Below are 24053 nucleotides of genomic sequence, written 5' to 3'. Positions count from 1 at the left end.
CCTTCTTCTTGGTGCCTGAACCTAACGCTCTTGTGCCTAACCCTATACCCCTCCAGTGGTATCTGAACCTAACCCTCCCGGTCCATAGCCAAACCCTAACCTCCAACCCCTGTAGAGCCTAACCCCCCTGTGGTGCCTAAACCTAGCCTTGCCTCCTCCCCCCTCCCCCGCAGCACACACCTAACTCCCCCCCTGCTACTTACGTTCGGGATGCCGGCTGTCGGGATTCTGGTGTCAGCAGCTGAACTGGCATCGGGATTCTGGCGCCGGTGTTCTGTCCCAGGTCAGCGTTCCGGCACCGGGATTTCAACAGCCGGCATCCCGGCTGTAGGTGTAATTGCTATATCCTCTATTATGCAACTTCTCCTCCAGTCAGTTGGTTGCCATGTTGCTTCCGAATGGCCTGGCTGAAAGCCAGCTTTGGCATTTTAGTTACCAATCTAACTATCATCTGCTTAAGGGCTCCAGAATTGGCATTCAGTAATTGCCTGCTCTTTTATATGCTGACAGTTGTAATACTTTATGACTGTTATAGCATTTTCTAGTCTCTTTTACATTACTATGTATCCTGTCCTTTTGCAATGTGGATTTTGAACTTGCTTGTGACCCCTTTTATCATTGACTGCCACCTGCCCTGAACTGTACTTGTGGTATAATTATCCTTGTCTGAACTAGGAAAACCTATAATACCACTCATAAAAGACCTGGGGGCAACCAATCACCAGTTGGCACCTAAAGCTCTATAGGAAAGAGGAATGCTATAATTGAAGACTGTGAGCTCTAAAGATTTACCAAGGAAGTCTGGTAGCTGAAGTTATATTATAACAAGCCAACTTTTATGTTGGGTAATCAGTTCCATGGTCTTACTCAGATGATATATAATCTCTTTGTCAGAGCAACAGCTCAGGAGGAGTTTTCAGGGGTTCACAGAATGCTACCACTGGTATATTTGAGCCAAAGCTAATTTTGGCTGATTGGTTTTTCAGGGACCACAAAATGTTTATCCACTTACATGAAAACTGGACTCCTGGTTTGAAAATGTGAGGTTACTTTATGATGACCCTTACCGATTTACTTTGGCTGAGACAAATTTTAGCTTACTTTGATACGGTTATTGGCCAATAGAAGAATACTGTGCTGAATTCCTGCAGTGGGCTATAGACTGTGGTCGAAATGATCCAGACCTGCATATTAAATTCTGGATAGACTTACCTGTGCAATTTAAATACTTTTTTATTCTAGTATCCTGCCTTGGATGCAAATATTTATTAAGACTGATTGAAGTATTTTAGATAGAAAGCAGGAGCAACATTTTCATTCCATTGTCTTTGCCAATACTCCTCCTCCTGTGGAACCTATGCAGATTGGGGCAACCTGTTTATTAGCAGAGGAGAAAATAATAATTTCATTCATTCCTACCATAAGGAGTCGGGAAACAGCAGGGATGAGAGGAGTTCAAGGAAGCTCATCTAGGTTCACATGTATTTCCTTATACAAACAACACTCTGTTTTTACCAGTTCAGATACCTATTGGTTAGTCATCAGATGGCAATCTCAAAATAATTGTTAGTAGTGCCGCAAGTACCACAGTCCAAATATTAAGGACTGACTGATTGATTCTGGCTTTGGAATTTATTGATTGGAAATATACATACATTTATTTTACACTCCCCCTCAGTTTCCATAGTCTTGGGATATTCCAGACCCATAAATCTTGCTTACAAGCCAAGAAAATGTGAATTTGAGTCAATAAATTGCATTTCTGGGTTAAATCATTTACCAAAATGAGTTCTGTTTGCATCCGGTATATTATTCTTAACTTAAAGCCATACAAGGTAGAACAAATAATTCACTGCACAATAGTGATAGGTTCAGTTCAATCCATGGTGGCTTCTCCAACCCACCATAAAACAATATAAAAAAAGAGTACAATGGGAAAAGCACACCCTTGAAGGGATAAAACACATAAGCCAATTTACATACTCCCACACCAAGTCTACAATGAGAAATAAGTGTTGGGTGTCTTCCTGTCAATTTCTTCTTGTGCGCCTCAAAAGTATATATAAAAAAAAAAAACACATCTGCAGAACGTCAGGGTGAAAAATACACCCTTTTTCCTCAGAACTACTCATACTGGTTTCTTGTTTGCATGTACATCAATAAAATCCAGTCACTTTATTCACCTCAGGAGCTTCAAAACAACCTCAAAGCAAGACAAAAATTGCAGCATTATTTTTAATTATAAATTAATTTAATCCACGAAGGAAAGTGTATCTGCATACCAGGAGTTAAGAGATCAAGGTGTATCTTTACTAAAGTGTGGGTTTTTAGATGTAAAGATGATGCCCTCAGCAACCAATCCGATTATATTTAACATTTATCTAGCACCTTCTAGAATATAATAGCTAGAATTTGATTGGTTGCTATAGGCAACATCTCCACTTCTAAAAACCCGTACTTTAGTAAATAATATACCCCTTAGTGTCTATCATAATACTTGTTGATGTTCCATTAATTAGGAGTCCTCTAGATCAGACAGTACTTATTCTGAACCTGTTTCAAGATAATACTTGACACCTTGAAAAAGACGTCATTGTCGAAACACAGTAATGCTGCAAGAACCAGAAAAGTCCAGAATGTTTAAGCTGTCCAAGAACGTCATCAAAAACTAAAAAAAATTTGAGAAAGTTTTTTAAAACTTACTTCAGACACAAGTTCGTAAAAAAAGAGCAGGTGGTCAGGAGACATTCCCAAGCAACAGTTATTTCTGTAGGAGACAGATTATCCACTAACAAAATCTAAAATTGCTACAACCTTCTCCCAAATGAGCTAATAAATTTGTGGGACCATTTAATGTACTGTTTGATTCTTCTACAGTAACAGTTAAACTCCCGGATTAACAATAGGGTGGTTGAAGCTGCACTCCAGGCCGTCCATCAAAATAGGCCCACAGGATCGGTGAGCTGCCGCATACAGGAAAATGTGTTTTCCTGTCTTTAGGAGCACAATAATCAGCCACTGAAGCCCTGCCCACTAGAACCCCCCCCCCCCCCGGGCCAGTTCTAGATATTGTGGAGCTCAGGGCGAAAGTTCACAGTTGCACCACCCCCCCCCCAAAAAAAAAAATGACGTACCTCCAGAAAGGGGGCGTGTCCTTGCGGAACACCCCCAATTCATCACACTGTGGGGCGTGCCCAGCACTTATGAGGGTGCTGGGCTTCCCCCAAGCTCTCCCCTCGTGGTGAATAATTGCCATATGCACCTTACACAGTAATGCACCTTACACAGTAATGCCCTTTATAACACATTATGCCACATGCAGTAATGCCCTGTATAACACATTATGCCACATGAAGTAATGCCCTGTATAACACATTATGCCACATACAGTAATACCCTGTATAATACATTGTGTCACACACAGTAATGCCCTCTATAATACAGTATCCCCAATTCAAATTACGCCACACATTATTGTTATGACACACAGTGGTGCCCCTTTTACACAATGCCCAAATTAGTGCCCCTTATACACAAGGCCCACAGTACTGAGTAGTAGTGCCCCTAATACAATGCCCACAGTAGTAGTGCCCCTAATACAATGCCCACAGTAGTGGTTCCCCTTAAAGAATGCTCACAGCAGTGGTGCCTCCTACACAATGGCCCTGGTATTGGTGCCCCCCATGCAGTGCCCTCAGTAATGCCCGCAGTGGTAATGCCCACAGTTTTAATGCCCCCATTGGTAAAGTCCCCTATAGTACTGCCCCCATTGGTAATGCTCACAGTAGTAGTGCCCCCTATAGTAGTGCCCACATTAGTAGTGCCCCCAGTAATAATGCCCCTTATAGTAGTGCCCACAGTAGGAATGCCCCCTATAGTAGTGCCCAAAGTAGTAATTCCCCCTACAGTAGTGCCCACGTTTGTAATGCCCCCATTAGTGCCCCCTATAGTAGTGCCCCAGTAGTAATGCCCCTATAGACATGCCCCCATTAGTGCCCCCTTATAGACATGCCCCCAGTAGTAATGCCCCCTTACAGACAAGCCCCCAGTAGTAATGCCCCCTTATAGACATGCCCCCAGTAGTAATGCCCCCCTATAAACATGCCCCCAGTAGTAATGCCCCCTTATAGACATGCTCCCAGTAGTAATGCCCCCTTATAGACATGCCCCCAACAGTAATGCCCCCCAGTAGTAATGCCCCCTTATAGACATGTCCCCAGTAGTAATGCCCCCTTATAGACATGCCCCCAGTAGTAATGCCCCCTTATAAACATGCCCCCAGTAGTAATGCCCCCATGCCTCCCTTCTTAAAAATAAAAAATACAAACACAATACTTACCGTAGGCCCATCTCCTGCGTCCGCTGCCGTCTGGTCCAACCGCGGCTCCACCACGGATCTATGGGAAAGACGTCATGACGTCCCTCCCATAGTGCTCTATGCGGGAGCCGGAGCTCTGGAGTGAGCTTCGGCTGCCGCTGCAGGGAGGGAGCCGGGTGCCCGCTGAGTCCTTGCTGCGTCCTTGCTGATCTTTTATAATTCAAAGTGACGTTTAGAGGTAATGGATACACCGTTCTTAACCCTTACACTGGAATACACCCAGATAGAAAGGACCAATAAGGCCACTATCAGTAAAATTTCTCAGAAATATAGTAAAATAATGTTTTATTCCATAAAAAGTAAGATCTCATGTGCAGTGCGATGAGCCAGCCAAACACTAGCTGTTTTTTGAAGGAGTGAGATGTAAGTTTGCATATAAGTGTATTTCTTCTACGGATTAATTTCTGTCTATTGAGCTGAGAGTGCTCAATTACCTCGTCTTCTATAAGCTGTTTTGAGATCACCTGATTATTGTGCTGTGATCCTTTCTGGTTAAAGTTAAGGACTGTTGGTTCAGTGTTATGATGATGTGCCCCTGATGAAGTTCCGTTTAGGGACGAAACCCATTGGGTTTCCATCTCATTTATGCACTAACACTTGATATAAGCAACTTCATATAGAAATTACTGTTTTTATGGAATAAAACATTATTTTACTATATTTTTGAGAAAGTTTCTTATTTTACTAATAGTGGCCTTATTGGCCCTTTCTATCTGGGTGTATTCTGGTGTAAGGGTGTCTTTCAGTGAGACTGCAAAGGGCAAATCGTATACCTTAAGAACGATGTATCCATTACCTCTAAACGTCACTTTGAATTATAAAAGATCAACAAGGACTCAACAATAAGAACATTTTTGAGAGAGAAAAGAATCTACCATCTACATCTTTATCTAGGACTGTTCATTTGAGCACTTACCGTAGATTACCTTTTTTTATTTATTTATTAATTTTTATTAATTTTACACAATTTACATATTCAATATACTTGTGGTTCTATCAATTATATCTGTCTAACAGAGATATTAAGAAAAAGGTGCAGCTATTTATTGTATAGTTTGGTTTATTTTGAATTTTACTGCTTTAGAAATTAGCGCAAAGAGGGTGCATTTGTTTGTCTCATATATATATATATATATATATATATATATACATATATATATACATTTATTTATGTAATTACCAAGTACTGCACTCTATTCCTATATGTACTGTGACATAGTACTGCCTCCATTGACTGTTATAGTTAACACACATATGTATATATATATATATTAGCTTGCAGTCTGACCTATCTCATTCCTGGGGCCATGCTGTGTGGCTTTGATGTTCCCTGTTTTTACGGCTGTCATTGGTGTTGTCTGTATTATATAGCACTTATTGCAATGTTCTTTGTATGGTGGTCGCTTGGTATATTGAAAGGTGGTCACTAATGTTTTCTGTATTATATGGTGTACACTGTAATGCTCTCTGTATTATATGGATGTAAATGATGCTCTCTGTATTATATGGCAGTCCCTGTGATGTTCTCTGCATTATATTGCAGTCACTGGAACAACCCTATTGTATGGTGGTCACTTTGATGTTCTCTGTATTATATGGCAGTCATATAGGTAAAGGGTGATTACTATCTACTTTGGAGGGAGGGGGCACTGAGCTGAGTCATTGCTCCAGGTGACTGAAAGTTTAGCTTTACTCTATACCTCTCTATCCACTGCCCTGCCCCCACACCCTGCACTCCCCCCACTCTATCCACTGCCTTGCCCCCATCCTCTGAACTTCCTCCACTCTGTTTCCATTGGCTCTGATCCCCCTCCTCCCATTCTTCTGCTAAGCTAGCGTCTGTTCAGTCTCCCTAACACATGCATGTTGGAGACGGGATAGGCCAGAAATTACTATATAGATATACAGAAGCTTATTCAGACCCGGTCGTTAGTTCTAAGAGCTCGCAAACGGGTCGATGCTACTCCAGTGCGCTTGCACACGACGGAGCTGGCTCCGTCATGCGCATGCGCGAGACCCGGCTAACGACGGGTGATCCGTCGTTAGGGGTCTCGTAGCACACGGGACGAGCTGTCAATGTTAAGTGACAGCTCGCTCCGTTTGCTGGATGGGCCGGGGGCGTGCCCGGCCAAACGGAGGCGTTCCTGTCGGAACGCTTGCCGTTTGGGGGCGGCCCCACTGACATCATCAGTGATGTCAGTAGGTAGCTTCCTGCTCAAACAGATCAGGAAGCTCCCTGGGGCTTAAGGTTGATGAGACCCTACCTTAGGGTCTCGTCGTTAGCCACAATGGTCGCGATGGTCTTGACCATTGCGACCATCACCCTAGCGGTCGTTAGAGCTGTGGGTGTTAACCCACAACCTAATTACCGACATGGAGGCGGCCGTTCAGGATGCAAGCGGCCGCCCTGTTTCAGAACGACTGCTTGCATCCTACGAATGCCTCTGAATGAGGCCCATAGTGTGTGTATATTATTATTTAACTGCCTCTCTTGTCAGTTTGTTGTGACATTGTTTTCCTCTCCTTCACACGACAGGCATTTGGGGGCATCTGACAGTGCTGCCACATACATTATTACAGAAGGCCGTTTGGGACAGCATGCTGTTTTTCCGGTATTACAAACACGGAATATAATTTATATATACATACATCTGGATACAGTATAATTCATTATGGGGACCATTTATTAATCATTGGGTTTTAGACATGACCATAAATTCTTTTCACTGATTTTAACGCCAATAAGAATTTATGTATCGCAAGTATCAATCAAGAACCACATGCAGGGACAGGGATTCTGAGTGCAGCCTGGCTCTGCCAAGTGATCACATAAGCGATCTCTTTACTTTTAGTTTCTGGGGCTGGATGCGCCACTGCGCATGTGTGGTCTACTGTATAAGCATGCATGAGTGGAGCATGCCAGAGAGGGATCCTACAGATCCCTCTCCCTCACTTTTTGCGGACTGTAACCTATAGCCTCTTCAGATGGCAATAGCTTCCGGAGCTTCGTAAATTTTTCAATAAAACTACTTTTGCAATCGAAAACAGTAGACTGTAGCATATATCTGCTATGGAACCCTGTAGATACATTTGAGGGATACTTAATATTTGTGGGTACCCTCTCCTGCTCTTTTGTTGTTTTATATAAAATAACAGGTGGTGCATGCTTCATGTGAGTGATGAGAGACGGGAGATTGAGGTGGTTGAAGGTAGGTGGTAGATATGTCCTCCATGGTGCTAGCCACTCTCAATGGCACAGGCCTCATACCGTGTATAGAACTCACACACACATAACTAGTCACACTCCTGCAGCATTGGACACACCCCTTGTGGCGGCACACAATAGGCCCTTCATAAATTACAGCTCCAGGCCCATGTGGACCCTAATATGGTACTGCAAACTCCATGGACCAAATGTAATAGGGTGAGAGTTTAGAAAATGTGAGAGTTTAGCATTAAATTCTCACATTATTACATTCGTTGAGTTGTATCTTCAAAATGGGAAAAGATCTGGATGAGAGTTTAAATCATGAGAGTTTTTTGAGTCTGAAAAACATGCGAGTTTGCATGTTCTCAGACTCTATTACATTGACCGAGTTTAAAAAGTGTGAGAAATCTCTCACATTTTCTAAACTCCCACCCTACTACATTTGGCCCCATTTTCCTAGTTCCATTAAAATAATTCGTCCAGTCTTCTATGCCAGATGAAAATGGCCTCCTGCCACCTAGCCTCCAATTAAAGTTCTAGATGAATTTCTAGTTGAGAAAATATTTGATTCACGTATAACAGGCATATTTCTGGGAGCCAGTCCAATTGTACATTCTGCTTGGTTCATACAGTAATTTTTCAAAAGATATCCTATCAAGCCTGGAGCACCTGTAAGTTACTTGGAAAATGCTTGGAAAGGAAGGGCATAATATCACAATTCTGCTCCCTGGTACCTACTGGTAGATGCCTACAAGTTGGTAGGTGTGTAGCGGATGTGAGCAAGAAGGTTAAACCACGTGCTGATTCTGCATCAGAGTATGTTTTATTGAATATAACAGGATACATGTGATAGACAGACAAACTGCAGTCAATACGATAAGGTATCTATCGCTCTTGCCGTATAGCATTGTGATGCTCCAATAACAGTGACAGTCTTGTGCACATGAGGATCCATTTATAGAGGCATGTAAGCAAGTCTTGCACTTGGAGTCTACAGTAATCAGCATGACCTTCAAGTTTGGTAAATAATATTAACTCATATATGTGATGTTATTTAGACAGATGAGCCATGCACAATAGCATACAGTTAAGAGACAGCATGTAGAGATTAACCATTTAACTAAATATCAACATCCTCGTTCGCTTATGCTGGCCATACACGCTACAATTATCGGGGCGATCCGCCTAATATCGGCGAATCGCCCTGATAATTGTAGTGTGTGGGGGGGCGACCGAGGGTTAAATATTGCTCGGTCGGGCATGCAGGATTGTCCAGCATGCCCGTCCGATGCGATATTTACCCGGTAAACTGTCGGCCGCATCGGGCAGTGTATGCCCAGCGCGGCCGACAGACAGACATTTCCTGTGTTCCTTCCTACGGAAGGAACAGGGAAATGTCTCCTCCCCCGGAGGCGGAGCGCAGATGTCTGCCGAATACACATTGAGAGAAATCTCACAGTGTATGCCGGCGACATCTGCGGCTGGCAGCCGGCCAGGTAAAATGTCTGTCGGTCTGACAGGCATTTTATCTGGCCGTGTATGCCCAGCATTAGAGATGTCTCTTGTTACGAGTTCTAAATATTTTAAGCTTTTTCAAAATCTTCATGTAATAAATCATAATAAAAGCTTTCAGCAGAGTCCCAGGATTATGGTACCTACTTTAACTCCCCTCTTCTCAATTTTTCCCTCATAGATATGGTGACAACTGAACTTCCCCTTCCCTTCCTCTCTGCTCTTCCCCTCCTTTCTCACTTTTTCTAATATTCTTACTCTGTGTTCCTTTTTTTCTCTCTCTCTTCTGTGTTATGTTCCTTTATTAATCTGTCATTTTTAATTGTTATTCTACATTTGATTTTGGCCGAGCAACCGTCGATATATGTATTCTGTCTGAATCCTATGTACAAATCTTGTCTTATTGACTTTGATTATTAACACTCTGTATATGCCTTTTATGTTTGTTGATGCTGTTGTTTTCAATTTAAAACAGATTGCATAAAAAAGCATCAAGCAATAATAATAACAAACATAATTAATCATCACATTTCAGCCCATATTTTGCAAGAAATGCACTCAGCACTTGTGATGTAGGTCTATTAGGGCTCTATTTATTATAATTATTTTTACTAAAATAAAGTGAAAAAGGGTGTTTTCAAACCCTTTTCACATTATTTTAGTTTCACCTAAAGTTACTAAAGGGCAATTGGAGTAGAATTCATTAAATTCTACTCCAAACCCTAATTATCATTTATTTTTAGTAATCAGATCGCATTTCCCATCATTGTAATGGGAAATGTGATCTGCCTGGTAGTTACTAAAAATAATTTGTGAAAAAAATACCGGGGGAAACCCTGTGATAATAGAGCCACCTGGAGGTGGTGTTATTCAGGGTCTTCCCCGGTTACTGGACTCCTGCTCCACTCTAACAGGCAGAGCAGAGCCCGGAGCCAGCCCCAGTGATCAGCTGTGTGGTCTAAACAGACCACACGCTGAACACTGCTAAAAAATATAGTGAAAATAAAAAAAACTTACCTGAGTCCAGGGACCAGAGATCAGCTGGTCTCCCATCATGCACTGGGACCCGGTCACCAGGTGACCGGGTCCCAGTGCAGAATGGGATGTCAGCTGACCGGAGCCACGGAGGACATCACCGGAGCCCCGATCACTGCAGGTAAGTGCAAGTGAGGGGGGTCGCGGGGGGTCGTGATCACGGGGGGTGAGGCTTAGGGGCATGGCTTAACGGCAGCCGGTCAGCACATGCGCGGGCACTTGTCACGGGATTTTTTGAGAAAATACCATTATTAGTGTGCGGAGGGGATTCGCAGGGACAGAGCTTTATCACAAGCTCTGTCCCTGCAAGGGATTTTTAGTAAATCCCTGTGATATTTCCTGAATTCACAATGCGAATTCAGTCGGTAATATCACACTACAATCTGCATTCAAAATGCGGATTGTAGTAAATAGAGCCCTTAGTGCTTATATCGGCAATATTTTGCTCACTGATATAGATTAACAAGTTATCTAATAAAATTATGACAGAGATGAACTTTGATCTGCCATGGTGCTTCGTACTAGCAGGCAAGTCTATAGAACCTTTATTGTCACATAGGATGTTGATAGCTTCTTTAGGGTTTAACATTCTAGTTCACTTACAGTACTCCAAAGTGCCTCTTTTGCTGTTTCAGCCAAGCCCATATAGTCTGCTTCTGTTGAAGTTAAAGTAACTGTTGGTTGTTTTTGTATTTGACCAGCTCATTGATGCAACTGCTAATTCAACTAGATATCCAGGATAAGAACGTCTGTTGTCTTCATCTGCTCCCCAATCTGATTTGCAGAATATTTCAAGTTTTAAAGTTTTAGTCCTTGAAAACATAAATTTTAATGAGCTAGTACCCAGGTATCTTAAGATACTGCTGTTTTGCAGGATTCAGTGTAAACTGGCTAATGCGGCTCACTACATTTATGATGTCTGTGTGAATTCCAACATTTGCATACAGTACATCAGACTCCCAATTGCATTTTGGTATGGGATAGCTCTCATCTCCTCTATTTCAGATTCTGTAGTTGGTGAAATACTTCTAGTTAGTTCTGTACTTTACTCGACAGGCGTATACACTGGTTTTGCATCTGACATACTATATTTAAGTAGTACAGTTTCAATATAGTTTTGCTGATTTATATTGATAGTTTCAGCTTTAAGATTTAGCAAAATCCTCATACCCAGCAGGTGATTTGCAAAAGTTCAGTTTTAAATATAGATTAGATATCACAATAGGATGCATATATCTGTTTATTATAGTATAGTAGCTGATTAAAGCAAATTTTTATTGTGATTTAGCAGGAGTATGTATACAGGGGTTAAAGTGTAGATTTCGCCGTCTGGCAAATACACTGGAACATTTAAGTAGAAAATTATATCTATAGGACCACTGTATTATGTTGTATTAGATAGATATTGAGACTCACCCTATTTTCTTCCTTCTTTCAGGATAAGGGGCAAACGCAGGATTTTTAGGGGGGGTTTCCATATATCCCGGTCAGCCCCAGCCCCCAAACAACCAGCCCCAGACAGCCCCTGTTCCAGCCAGACAGTACCCTGCCCAAGCCAGACAGTACCCTGCCCCAGTCAGACAGTCCCTGCACCAGATAGCCACCCCAGCCAGCCTATCCCAGGCCCAGTCAGCTATCCCCAGCCAGGCAGTCCCTGCACCGGATACAGTTGCCACCCCAGCCAGCATGCCTCAGCCATCCCCAGATAGCCATCCCCTGCCCAACACAGCCAGCCCAAGCCCGATAGCCAGCCTACCCCCAGACAGCCAGCCCAAACCCCACACTTACCTGATGCTTGTGCTTTGCATAGCGGGCGCGGGGATCGGCAGCGGCAGCATCGGAGCGAGTGGGCCCCCCCCTCTGTCTGGGCCTCCAGTCAGTCCCTGATGGCCTCCGTCCAGGCCCTGGTGATCACTGTGCGCTGCCCGGCAACTGCAGGTTCAGCTGTCAGTGCTTCCGCATCAGGGAGTATGAAAGCCACCTGATTCAGAAGCGCTGACCGCTTAACAGGCAGCGGCTGGGCAGCTCCAAGGGTGGCCCACTGATAGTGCAGAGACAGAGACAAGGTTGTCTCTGTCTCTGATAAAAAAATTGGTTTGGTTAGGGGGGGTTTCTGGGTACTCAGAAACCCCCCCTGCGTGCGCTACTGAGGATGTATTATCAAGAAGGATGGCATCCCTTACATTTATCTCGGGCCTGCAGATATCAGTGTCTTCTTGTCTACTATATCAGAGACTACATTACCAAGTTGTCCGATGACAACAGGGGGAAGACTGTTAATTTGCATGGGATCTCCCACAATGCAGGGTGGGGAGATATTGACTTTAAATGAGACTTTCACAACAACTGGAATCTGGTGTGATCTCAATTTCAGATACCATCAATGACTCAATATGTCCAAGAGTCAGATGTATTTGTACATGTATGGTGAAAAGCCGAAGAATGGTTAAAGATGTTATATCAATTATGAAATGTAATGGTATGTTAACACAAGGGGGTTATATACTCAACATAAAACAAACAGGGATTTGCATTATGTTACCTGATAATGTGTATTACCTTAGTGGTAGAAAGGTGAATGAATGGATATCATGCAGAAGATATAGGGCTCTATTTATTAACATTATTTTTACTAAAATAAAGTGAAAAAGGGTGTTTTCACACCCTTTTCACATTATTTTAGTTTCACCTGTAGTTATTACAGGGCAATTGGAGTAGAATTAGTAAAATTCTACTCCAACCCCCAGTATCACTTATTTTTAGTAAAGCAGATCGCATTTCCCATAATTGTAATGGGAAATGTGATCCGACCATAGTTACTAAAAATAAATTGTAAAAAAATACCGGGGGAAGCCCTGTGATAATAACGCCACCTGGAGGTGGCGTTATCCAGGGTCTCCCCCGGTTACCGGGCTCCCACTCTGCTCTAATGGGGAGAGCAGAGGCAGGAGCCGGTACCAGTAATCAGCTGTGTGGTCTAAGCAGACCGCAAGCTGATTGCTGTAAAAAAAAGAAAAAAAAAATTAAACATTTTTTTTTACTTACCTGAATCCAGGGACCGGTGATCGGGCCTCCGGTGATGGCTCCTCTCCGGTCAGCTGGTCTCCCATAGTACACTGGGGCCCGGTCATCAGGTGATCGGGCCCCAGTGCAGTATGGGAGATCACCTGATCGGGAAGCCCGGAGAAGATCACCGGAGGCCAGGAGGATGCAGGTAAGTGTAATGAAGGGAGGGGGGGTCGCGGGGGGGGGAGGGGGGGGATCGCGGGGGTGGGGCTTAGCACCAGGGGCGTGGCTTAGCGTCGGTGGTGGGGTAGTAGCGGTGGTCGGTCGGCGCATGCGTGGGCTCTTAGTCGCTGTATTTTTTCCGAAAATACCACGACTAGAGTGCGGATGGGATCCGCAGGGACAGAGCTTTATCGCAAGCTCTGTCCCTGCAAGGGATTTATAGTAAATCCCTGTGATATTGCCTGAATTCGCAGTGCGAATTCACTCGGTAATATCACACTACAATCCGCATTCAGTATGCGGATTGTAGTAAATAGAGCCCTTAGTAATTGTACAGTCATGAATGTGGGTTGTTATAGTTGATAAATGATTGAATGCCTTCTACATCATAAAACCAAGGGTGGATTGTAATGGGAGTGCAGAAAATGGCTGCTAAAAGCCATGTTGTTGCTTTTATGAATGTATCAGGCATTAGATAATGGTCAGGCATTGCATTATGTGGTACAAAGGAATGTGACCATTAGACACACCAAAAATCCCCAAGGCATTGTCTTTAGGTTTTTATACATACTGTATACTGTACCTTTCTTATCAGTATTTAATCAAGTAGTTGGAAACAGACTTATACCCATATTTGTAAGTGGTGTCTGCAGCCTGATGGCAGGCTGGTATAAAAAGTTCAGGACAAAGGATATTCAGTAGCCTCTGCTTTTCTCTCAATGTATGAGATTCCAGCTCCAAGATATTGGAGGGGGCTCCTGGAAATGAAATAGTTTACAGTATATACTAAGTAGATGAGGTAATGAGCAAGTTAAGTGTTTATAATACACTTTTTTTTACTTTTTAATAAATGTCTTTTTAACTGATATTTGTTTGTTTGGCTTGATTAACGTCTTTGAATCCAAGAATCTCATCTTGTTCCACCGAGAACAAGTCTTGTGATTTGTAGTCCAAATCGTGACTTCTTTCTTTTGGAATATGTACATAAGCTTTGCAACCAAATACAGGCTGAGTCTCCCATATCTAAATATTCCGAAATATGGACTATTCCGAAATACAGAATTTTTTTGGCTTGTCTGAGATAATGAAATCTTTTATTTTTGATGGTTCAATGTACACAAACTTTGTCTAAGGAACACATTATTAAAAATATTGTATAAAATTACCTTCAGGCTGTGTGTATAGGGTGTATATGAAACATAACTGTAACATAACTGTACTGTATGTACACAAACTTTGTTTGAGCCACAAAATTATTGAAAATATTGTATAAAGTACCTGCATTTGTGTGTATAAGGTGTATATAACACATAAATGCATTATGTGTGTATATTTGGGTCCCATTCCAAAGATATTTCATTATGGTATGCAAATATTCCAAAATACGGAATATTCCGTTATCTAAAATACCCCTGGTCCCAAGCCCTTTGCATATATGGGAGACTCAACCTGTACTGTTAAGTGCTTATGTCAGGTATCTTTCCAGTCCATGCTTAAATCTGTGTTTTCCCTTTCACTGCTACAGTGGGTGCATTGTTCTTTAGATAAACTGCTGTTTTGACTGCTTCAGCCCAAAATTTCTTGATTCTATATTTTTTCATGAAGTCGGAAAAACTTTTATTTTGGTACTCTCCTCCATTGTCGGATCCTAACGTCTTTTTCTTTTGTAACCTGTTTGAGTTTCTAGAAAATTCTTGTAGTCTGCAATTTTGTGTATCACTACACTTTCTGATCTTAAGAATTACACATGGGTCATCCTTGTAAAATTGTTTATTAGTGTCATGAAATACCTGAATCCACTAAACAATTCATGTTCCATAGGATGACATACATCTTTGTGCACCAACGATAGTGGTGCCTCAGCTCTAGTTGCTGATTTCAGGAAGGGGCATAGGGTTTGCTTACCCTTGATGCAACTGTCACACACCAGATGATCAGGATTGCTTATAGTCATTTCTGTCACCATCCCTAAATGCCTCAGTTCCATAGTTTGACTAGAGTCAGCAGCAGCCATTGCATAATTATTTTCAGTATCTAAGACATGGGCCTCATTTATCAACGAGTTTTACAATTCACGAGTGATAAAACTTGTTGCATATGATAATGGTGCTCTAGCCAATCAGCTCCCAACCGTCATCTGTTTGGTAAATGACAGTTGGCAGCTGAGTGGCACTGTTTATCAAATGCAATTAGTTTTATCACTAGCTGATGAGGCTCTTAGTTGTTGGCATCGGGTAGCAGTAGCTATCATTATCCCTTTCTTATTGCGTACAGTACATTTGCCTTCTGTGAAGTTGATTTGGTAGTTTTTCTTCTCAAGGATACTGATGGTGATTAAGTTATTTCCAAGGTCTGGTACAAATAAAACTTCTTCAATATCTGTGACTACAGTTTTGCCTTTAATTTTTACATTCACTGTAATTGTCTCGACATTAGATAATGTGAGGACTTTGTCCCCAATTCCTCTGAATGTAATGGCTTCATATTCACTCAATGAGTTTCATTGCAACTAAAATGTAAGATCAATTTCTCCAAGAATTTATTCCTATTCTGGATCCTATCATCTTGCCCAAGCCGAATCCATATTCTGGTCATGGGCATCACATTTTTAGTGGTCATGCAATAGTGTACTGTATACATAAAATTGAATTCTAAAACACTTACAAGAATAACGTTTTGCTTACCTGGGAACTTGTGGTGAAGGTAGTCCACATCTGTAATGAAGCTGTTATAAGGAAGAAGAAACCCCACCCCAGCAAGCAGCATTGCAAAATATATTCCATGATATCTGTCCAGCGGCTCAGGGTTTGCATCTGAAAGTATGAAGAATCAGAATTAAATGATAAGAATGAGATATAGTCACACACAATGCTTATATTTTGTACAGAATGGGATTGAAATAGCGGCGACTGCCCAACAGCGGATGCCCGACAGGATGAAGATCCCGACTGGGGCAGGTAAGTACCCTAACTTTCCCCTGTCCCCCACCTAACCCTAACCCTCCCTTAGTGGTGCCTTACCCTAACCTCCTCCCGGGGGTGCCTAACCCTAACCCCCTCTTACTGCTTCCTAAACCTAACCCTCCAGGGGGGGGTGCCTAACCATAACCCGCCCCCCTAGGGGTGCCTAACGCTGGTCTCATAACTACATCCTATTTTGTACACATATATCAAGATGTGCAATAGTACTGTGTGCGTGTGTGTGTGTGCAAAAAAGGTTTACTAAGCACAATTACATATAAATACCAATGTGAGCCAGTTGAGTATAAAAACACCACTATTTGGTTACCAATGAAATACCATGTCACTGATTATACCCTCAATTTAAATAGTGCTGTTTGTTTTATGTTGTTAAGAGGTATCTCTCCTAATATTTATTTCATATATGTCCCATCAAAGGAACTAAGGGCCTGATTCAGAGCCGCTCGCTATTTGCGGTAGTTCGTTTTCTAAAAAGGGGTGGCTATTCAAATGAACCATTCGCACTTTGCGGTCTGTTCACGCCTCTAAGTCTGAACGAGTGAGCAAAACTTGCGGTTGTAATTTTGAAAAATACGCCCCGTGGCCGCTCGCACCATACGTCATGTCCGCTATTTAATTGCTTAATCGAGTACATCGTACAGCGTGTGAACTGCTCGCTATTCTTGAGGTTGGGTTTTTCAACCGCTATTTTGCGAGCAGTTCTGAGTTAAAAATAACCAAGTGACGTTGTCAATGACGCTGCTGGATTAATTATGCACTCCCTTAAAACGCCCGTTTTGACCTTTAAGCACGCCTGCGTTCTGAATTTCACTCCCCGTTTTCAAGCACCTTCCCCTGTTACCACCCACATACACCTCCTTCTGTCACTCAAAGTAGCAGGCATTCGCTATATAGCGAACAAACGATTTTCGGCTGCACTGACTGGTTCGCGCATGCGTATTAAAATCCGTACGCATGCGCACATGTGCGTACATCGGTCAGAACGAACGAGCGGCCGCTTACGAGCGGCTCTGAATGAGGGCCTAAGTGCCCATGCGCTGAAAATTCTGGCACTTATAGTCCTTCAAATGGCAGCTGAATATGGTGATGTTGCTGAGCTACAGATACTGGACCTGATTCTGAGTTGGGTGCAATGCCAATATTCACACAAATGGTCAATAGTTTTCAACTGCACATGCATCTATGTAACTAAGAAATCACATAGCACATAAGTCCCATGGAGTGTTTTCACAGAGTTGCAGTAGCGATCGAGATGCACTGTTTCAGAAATCTATTGGGAATGCATTGAAGATGTATTGGGTGTTACTGGGTGGTGACTGAAAGGTAGCAATTCAGACTAATAATGATGACTTAAGGGCAACACGGGCGTGTCATAACTTGCTGCGAACTGACACTTAATCGTTTACTTTGGAGGCCACACTCTGATGGAGATTCTGCACAGAGCAAGGGACAGGTACAAGTTTTGATGGTGCATCCAATGGATGTATCTAAAGACACACAAAGTGGGCATACCAGTCCTTGTATATTCAGACGCACAATTCTAGACAAGGGAAGGGCTTATACTAGCAAGTTGCAAGTGCAACTATGGCAAAAGACACTAAAGTGGTTGCAGCAGTGTGCAACACTGAATTAGAGGTGATGGAGCCTTTCCCCGAGTACTGTCACGGTGTGACAGATCCAGGCATCTTCTTAACGGGTCTGGCAGTGCTGGTCGTCTACGGGGCAACGTGCTGGTGGCTCCCAGTGCCCGCTGCTTCAATATCCAGCCGGCTTCCCTGTGCTGCAGCTGCCCAGAACACGCTGTGTGTGGTCCAGGTGGCAGGTTTCCTCTACTCCCAGTGAGTGGCTGCGGCTCCCATAGTGCTGCGCGGACCGCTCAGTATTTTCCTTAAAGAGCCAAGCAAGCCGAGGGGAGATGTCACTTGGGCACCAAATCTAGTCTCCTCCTTTATAAGGAGCTTCCTGAGGACACTCTGGTGCCAGAGTATAGGCTCCCAAACCTTACTCCAGCGTTCTTGTTTGTGATTCTACTTTTCGCTCCTGACCTTGGCTTGTTTGTGACCTGACTTCGTCTGCTCCCTGGTACTACGCTGGGTATTCTGTTTTGACCCTTAGCTATCCTCCCTGACCTGCATACGTTTGCTCCTGGGTACTGTTTTGTCCGTTTGGTTTTAACCCGGCTTGTCGACTACGCTGTACGTCTTCATCGCACTCTGCTACATCCATCGCACACCAGAACCTGTTTAAGGAACCTAGTCTGAGGGTCCGTGACCTGCATGTTAGACGCAGCTAAGTCCATACCTCCTTGCGTTGGTCCCTGGTGAATACTGCCGGCACATCAGACTCCCCATTTCAGTAATAGGTGCACTGCTTTGTAACAGAAAATGGTATAATCTATGGCGGCTCCTAATTTATAATTTTTTTATATGTTCTTTATGTATTACCTGACAATGAGTCTAAGCTTAGTTTCTCTAGTTCTTGGCCTCTCTGATTGCTCAAATGATATTACTCTTTTTATAAGATTAATTGTTATATCTCTCTAAGAACAAGTTTATACAGTGGAACAAGCATATATGATATGAAGAATACATCATACAGTCAGTGATAGTTATTATCTACTGCTATAAAAATTTTAAAATACTAGTAAAGGGACCTGACATATGTTCTGCCCACTCCGCCCCCCATTATGTCCAGCCCCACCCCCTCGCAATCCACTGCTTCACCCCCCACTCTGACTGCTTCTCTGTCCCACTTTGCTATCCTTGACCTCCTCTCTGTTGCTCTGTCTCTGTCACAGCACGTCAGATCCTGACGTCCACGTACCGGGTCCAGCGGTGCTGGTGTCAGGCTATGCCTGCAGGGCAGTGGGTGGGAGATCCACAGCACCCGCTGCTGTAAATCTTACCCAGCTCTTCCTTCTCTGCAGCAGCCTGGGTCACGCTTCAGCTATTCACCGCTGGCTTCCAGTTTGCGGCTGTGGCTCCCATAGGATCACACGGGCTGCTCAATAATTGTTTTTAAGGGCCATACACACCTCAAGGTGAAGTCACAAGAGGAGCCAAATTCAAGCCTCCTCCTATATAAGGAAGTCTCTGAGTGCACTCCTGTGCCAGAGTATAGGCTCCCAAACCTTACTCCAGCGTTCTTATCTGTGATTCTACTGCTCGTTCCTGACCTCAGCTTTGTTCGTGACCTGACTCCGTCTGCTCCCTGGTACTGCGCTTGGTATTCTGGTTTGACCCTTGGCTAGCCTCCAGGACCTGCATACGTCTGCTTCCTGATACCGTCTTGTCCTGTCTGCTTGGTTCTGACCCGGCTTTGCGACTATGCTGTACCTCTTCATCATACTCTACTCCTGTCCAGAGAACACCAGCACCTGTATTAGAGAACCTAGTCTGAGAGTCGCGACCTGCGTGTCAGACACAGCTAAGTCCAAAGCTCCTTGTGGGGGCCCCTTGTGAATACCGCTGGAACGTTAGACTCCGCGCCTCCGCAGTAGGTTTCATCATTCCAGAAATACAGGTTAGCATCCATTACCTATCTGTGAGCTATGGCTATGACGTGCCAGTGCCAGATAAATGGAGTAACCCCACTGAGGTGCACAGGAAAATGTGTGATGTTGGGGTACCATAATTCTCAGTGAAGTGTGTATAAACTTTAAAAGTTCTTTATTGCATGGAAGTTTACCTGGTTCCATTAGTGTGAGAACTCCTTGTGCCTGATGGCCTCCTCTTGCCTGCATTTCCTCTTCCTCAAGCTGACAGCTATCAAAACTAAAACTCATAACCACATTTCCCTCTGGAGTCAGGTTTGGACTATGTTCTCTATAACAATTCCTTTTGGCTGGTTGCATAATCTTCTTACCCTATTGAGGAAACAAACTCAAATAAAGATTACGTGCTATGCAACTAACAATTAGACTAGAACAGGATTTCCCAACTAGTGATTTGAGCCCATGTTATCCTATCAGTTACAGTATATCAGTTAAGAACAGACTAGCAGTTGTGATGTGCACTGAACTCTAAAATAATGAAATAATTTTGAAATAATGAAATAAATATTCAAGCAGTTGACGGCAATGGTGACGCAGCATTGTTTTCTCATACCATGGGCGCCATGAATTTGATTCCCAATCAAAGTCCCATCTGTGTGGAATTTGTATACGATATCTGTGTTGTCTTCTGACCAATAATACAACCAAGTATGTGTATCATTTACAGTGCATCCGGAAAGTATTCAAAACGCTTCACTTTTTCCACATTTTGTTATGTTGCAGCCTTATTCCAAAATGGAATAAATTAATTTTTGTCCTCAAAATTGTACACACAATACCCCATTATGACAATGTGTTTTAGGATTTTTGCAAATTTAATAAAAAAAAATAAAAACTAATAAATCACGTACATAATTATTCACAACCTTTGCTCAATACTTTGTTGATGCACCTTTGGCAGCAATTACAGCCTCAAGTCTTTTTGAATATGATGCCACAAGCTTGGCACACCTATCTTTGGGCAGTTTTCACCCATTCCTCTTTGCAGCACCTCTCAAGCTCCATCAGGCTGGATGGGAAGCGTCGGTGCACAGCCATTTTCAGATCTCTCCAGAGATGTTCAATCGGATTCAAGTCTGGGCTCTTGCTGGGCCACTCAAGGACATTCACAGAGTTGTTCTGAAGCCACTCCTTTGATATCTTGGTTATGTGCTTATGGTCGTTGTCCTGCTGAAAGATGAACCGTTGCCCCAGTCTGAGGTCAAGAGCACTCTGGAGCAGGTTTTCATCTAGGATGTCTCTGTACATTGCTGCATTTATCTTACACTCTATCCTGACTAGTTTCCCAGTTCCTGCCGCTGAAAAACATCCTCACAGCATGATGCAGCCACCACCATGCTAAACTGTAGGGATGGTATTGGCCTGGTGATGAGCGGTGCATGGTTTGCTACAAGCATAACACCTGCCATTCACACCAAAGAGTTCAATCTTTGTCTCATCAGACCATAGAATTTTGTTTCTCATGGTCTGAGAGCCCTTCAGGTGCATTTTGGCAAACTCCAGGCGGGCTGCCATGTGCTTTTTACTAAGGAGTGGCTTCCGTCTGGCCACTCTACCATACAGGCCTGATTGGTGGATTGCTGCAGAGATGGTTGTCCTTCTGGAAGGTTCTCCTCTCTCCATAGAGGAATGCTGTAGTTCTGACAGAGTGACCTGACTAGGGCCCTTCTCCCCCAATCGCTCAGTTTAGACGGCTGGCCAACTCTAGGAAGAGTCCTGGTGGTTCCGAACTTCTTCCATTTATGGATGATGGAGGCCACTGTGCTCATTGAGACCTTCAAAGCAGCAGATATTTTTCTGTACCCTTCACCAGATTTGTGCCTCGAGACAATCCTATCTCAGAGGTCTGCAGACAATCCTTGGACTTCATGCTTGGTTTGTGCTCTGACATACACTGTCAAGTGTGGGACCTTATATAGACAGGTGTATGCCTTTCAAAATTATGTCCAATCAACTGAATTTACCACAGGTGGACTCCAATTAAGCTGGAAACAGGATGCACCTGAGCTCAATTTTGAGCTGCATGACAAAGGCCGTGAATACTTATGTACATATGATTTCTTAGTGTTTTTTGTTTTTGTTTTTTTAAATTTTCAAAAATCTCAAAAAACTTTTTACACGTTGTCATTATGGGGTATTGTGTGTAGAGTTTTGAGGACAAAAATGAATTTATTCCATTTTGGAATAAGGCTGTAACATAACAAAATGTGGAAAAAGTGAAGCATTGTGAATACTTTCCGGATGCACTGTATCTCATACATTCTATACAATGATGGATAGAATCTGAATGGTTGAAATAGGCAGCTTCTCCACTTGTTTTCTTTAAAAGGTTTGATAAATCTTCCTCTTAGACTGTAAGCTCCAATAAAGCATTGACTGATGAAAAGGAAACTTTCTCTCTTTACAGTGCTGTGTAATTGATGGTGCATAAATTGATGGTACATAAATGATAAAAGTTTGCTTTTGAGTTGGATACAAAGTGGCTGTGTCTGCATGATGCCACAGAAGTCTGAATTGATACCTTATACTAATGCTAGTTTCCATAGGGCTCAAATGGGAAGCCGCTCTGTCAACTGTTTTACTATCCACAGCTGCAATCATCATCATTAGCAGAGGCGACCCTAGCCAATTTGGTGCCCTAGGCAAGATGGCCGGTACCCCCCCAGCATATAATCCCACCAATACACGGACACCAATATATATATATATATATATATATATATATATATATATATATATATATATATATATATCTGTATTGATCCTTAGCAAGAATCAAAAAACGAGGTCAGCACACCAAATAAACTCCATTGAAAAAGGAATAATTTATATTACTGATGTAGCCATGTTCAATCGGGTGACTAAAAATGCATGCCACAGGTGTAGTACATAATCAATACTTAGCAAAACCTGGTGACCACATGCGTTGTGAACAGTCCTATGCCCGACGGCCGTTTCGGTGGTGCGACCACCTTCATCAAGAGCAGAAACATACTGTTTAGCATGGTACATAAATAGGGTAAACAGGCGCCAAATCAGAAAAGCACTGATGGAACTCACCTGCTGCCGGGGAACTCAGCTACACGCTAGTCCTCTCCAACCGGAAGCGGCATCTCGGCATGTGACACGTGCTCCTGTAGTCACGTAGCCAAACAATCAGACCAGTGGTTCTCAAACTCGGTCCTCAGGACCCCACACAGTTCACTTTTTGCAGGTCACCCAGCAGGTGCACAGGTGTATTCAATAATTACTGACACATTTTAAAAATCCACAAGTGCAGCTAACTGTTTTATTAGTAATTATGTGAGGAGACCTGCAAAACATGCACTGTTTGGGGTTCTGAGGACCAAGTTTGAGAACCTGTGAATCAAACAATAAAAATTACGTCTAACCCGGAAAAAGCACTGCAAAGGGACCAATGCCAGTGCATCTCTCGGGGGCAAACCTCACATGACGTCACTGCATAACAAGTATAGGCTTACACAAATGCTGGATACACGTGACACCACTCGGTCACATGTTAAATGGGAAAGTGATATCAACACTTAGTTGGTTACCTAGGTAACCCCTGTATATAATCCCGGTGCTCTTCCAATCAGAGTCCTGCCTGACAGGCGCTTGTGTACCCGCAATTCAGATAACACATCTCAATCCTATTACAAACAATAATATAAATTGAAAATATACAAAGAAAAAACCTCCACATAAACACCTAACATAATACATATAGAAGAAAAACAAAAAAAGAAAAATTCTAAATAACAAAAGATTATAAAAATCTATTGTATCTTAACTTAACTTAACTCCTGCAGAAGGAATGTGAATTAATATATCAGTTGAAAACACTACGACCAATGGGTCTTAATGATGAACTTTCATTTAATGTCTTTCTATGATCCTAAAAAAAAAAAAATGTTTTCTTTGGGGAGCTGCTGAGCATTGTCTATAAGGCTGAGTGATTTAATCTCTTTTGAGTGATACAATATATATGTTTAAGATACAATAGATTTTTATAATCTTTTGTTATTTAGAATTTTTCGTTTTTCTTTTTGGTGTGCTGACCTCGTTTTTTGATTCTTGCTAAGGATCAATACAGCCATTTGTACAAATTTATTATGTAGCTACAGCACCCACTGTGACAACAAAGTGAGTGCGGCT

The 24053-nt window shown here is 42.7% G+C and overlaps 1 protein-coding gene across 2 annotated transcripts in view; it reads right to left on the bottom strand.

Annotated features, from left to right (window-relative positions):
• Window positions 1-24053, bottom strand: part of SLC29A4 (solute carrier family 29 member 4) — a 104555-nt gene that overhangs the window by 64301 nt on the left and 16201 nt on the right. For both annotated transcript variants that reach the window (XM_088451050.1, XM_088451051.1), the window contains exons 2-3: window positions 20030-20207; window positions 16046-16174 (exon numbers count right to left, since the gene is read on the bottom strand). In XM_088451050.1, the coding sequence (XP_088307176.1) occupies window positions 16046-16174; window positions 20030-20195 (295 nt within the window). In that variant the 5' untranslated portion in view covers window positions 20196-20207. The remainder of the gene's footprint in view (window positions 1-16045; window positions 16175-20029; window positions 20208-24053) is intronic.

The sequence above is a fragment of the Taudactylus pleione genome, unplaced genomic scaffold (assembly GCF_031769625.1).
Source record: "Taudactylus pleione unplaced genomic scaffold, aTauple2 ptg000536l, whole genome shotgun sequence".
Lineage (NCBI taxonomy): Eukaryota > Metazoa > Chordata > Amphibia > Anura > Myobatrachidae > Taudactylus > Taudactylus pleione.
This window is presented reverse-complemented; position numbering and strand designations above follow the sequence as displayed.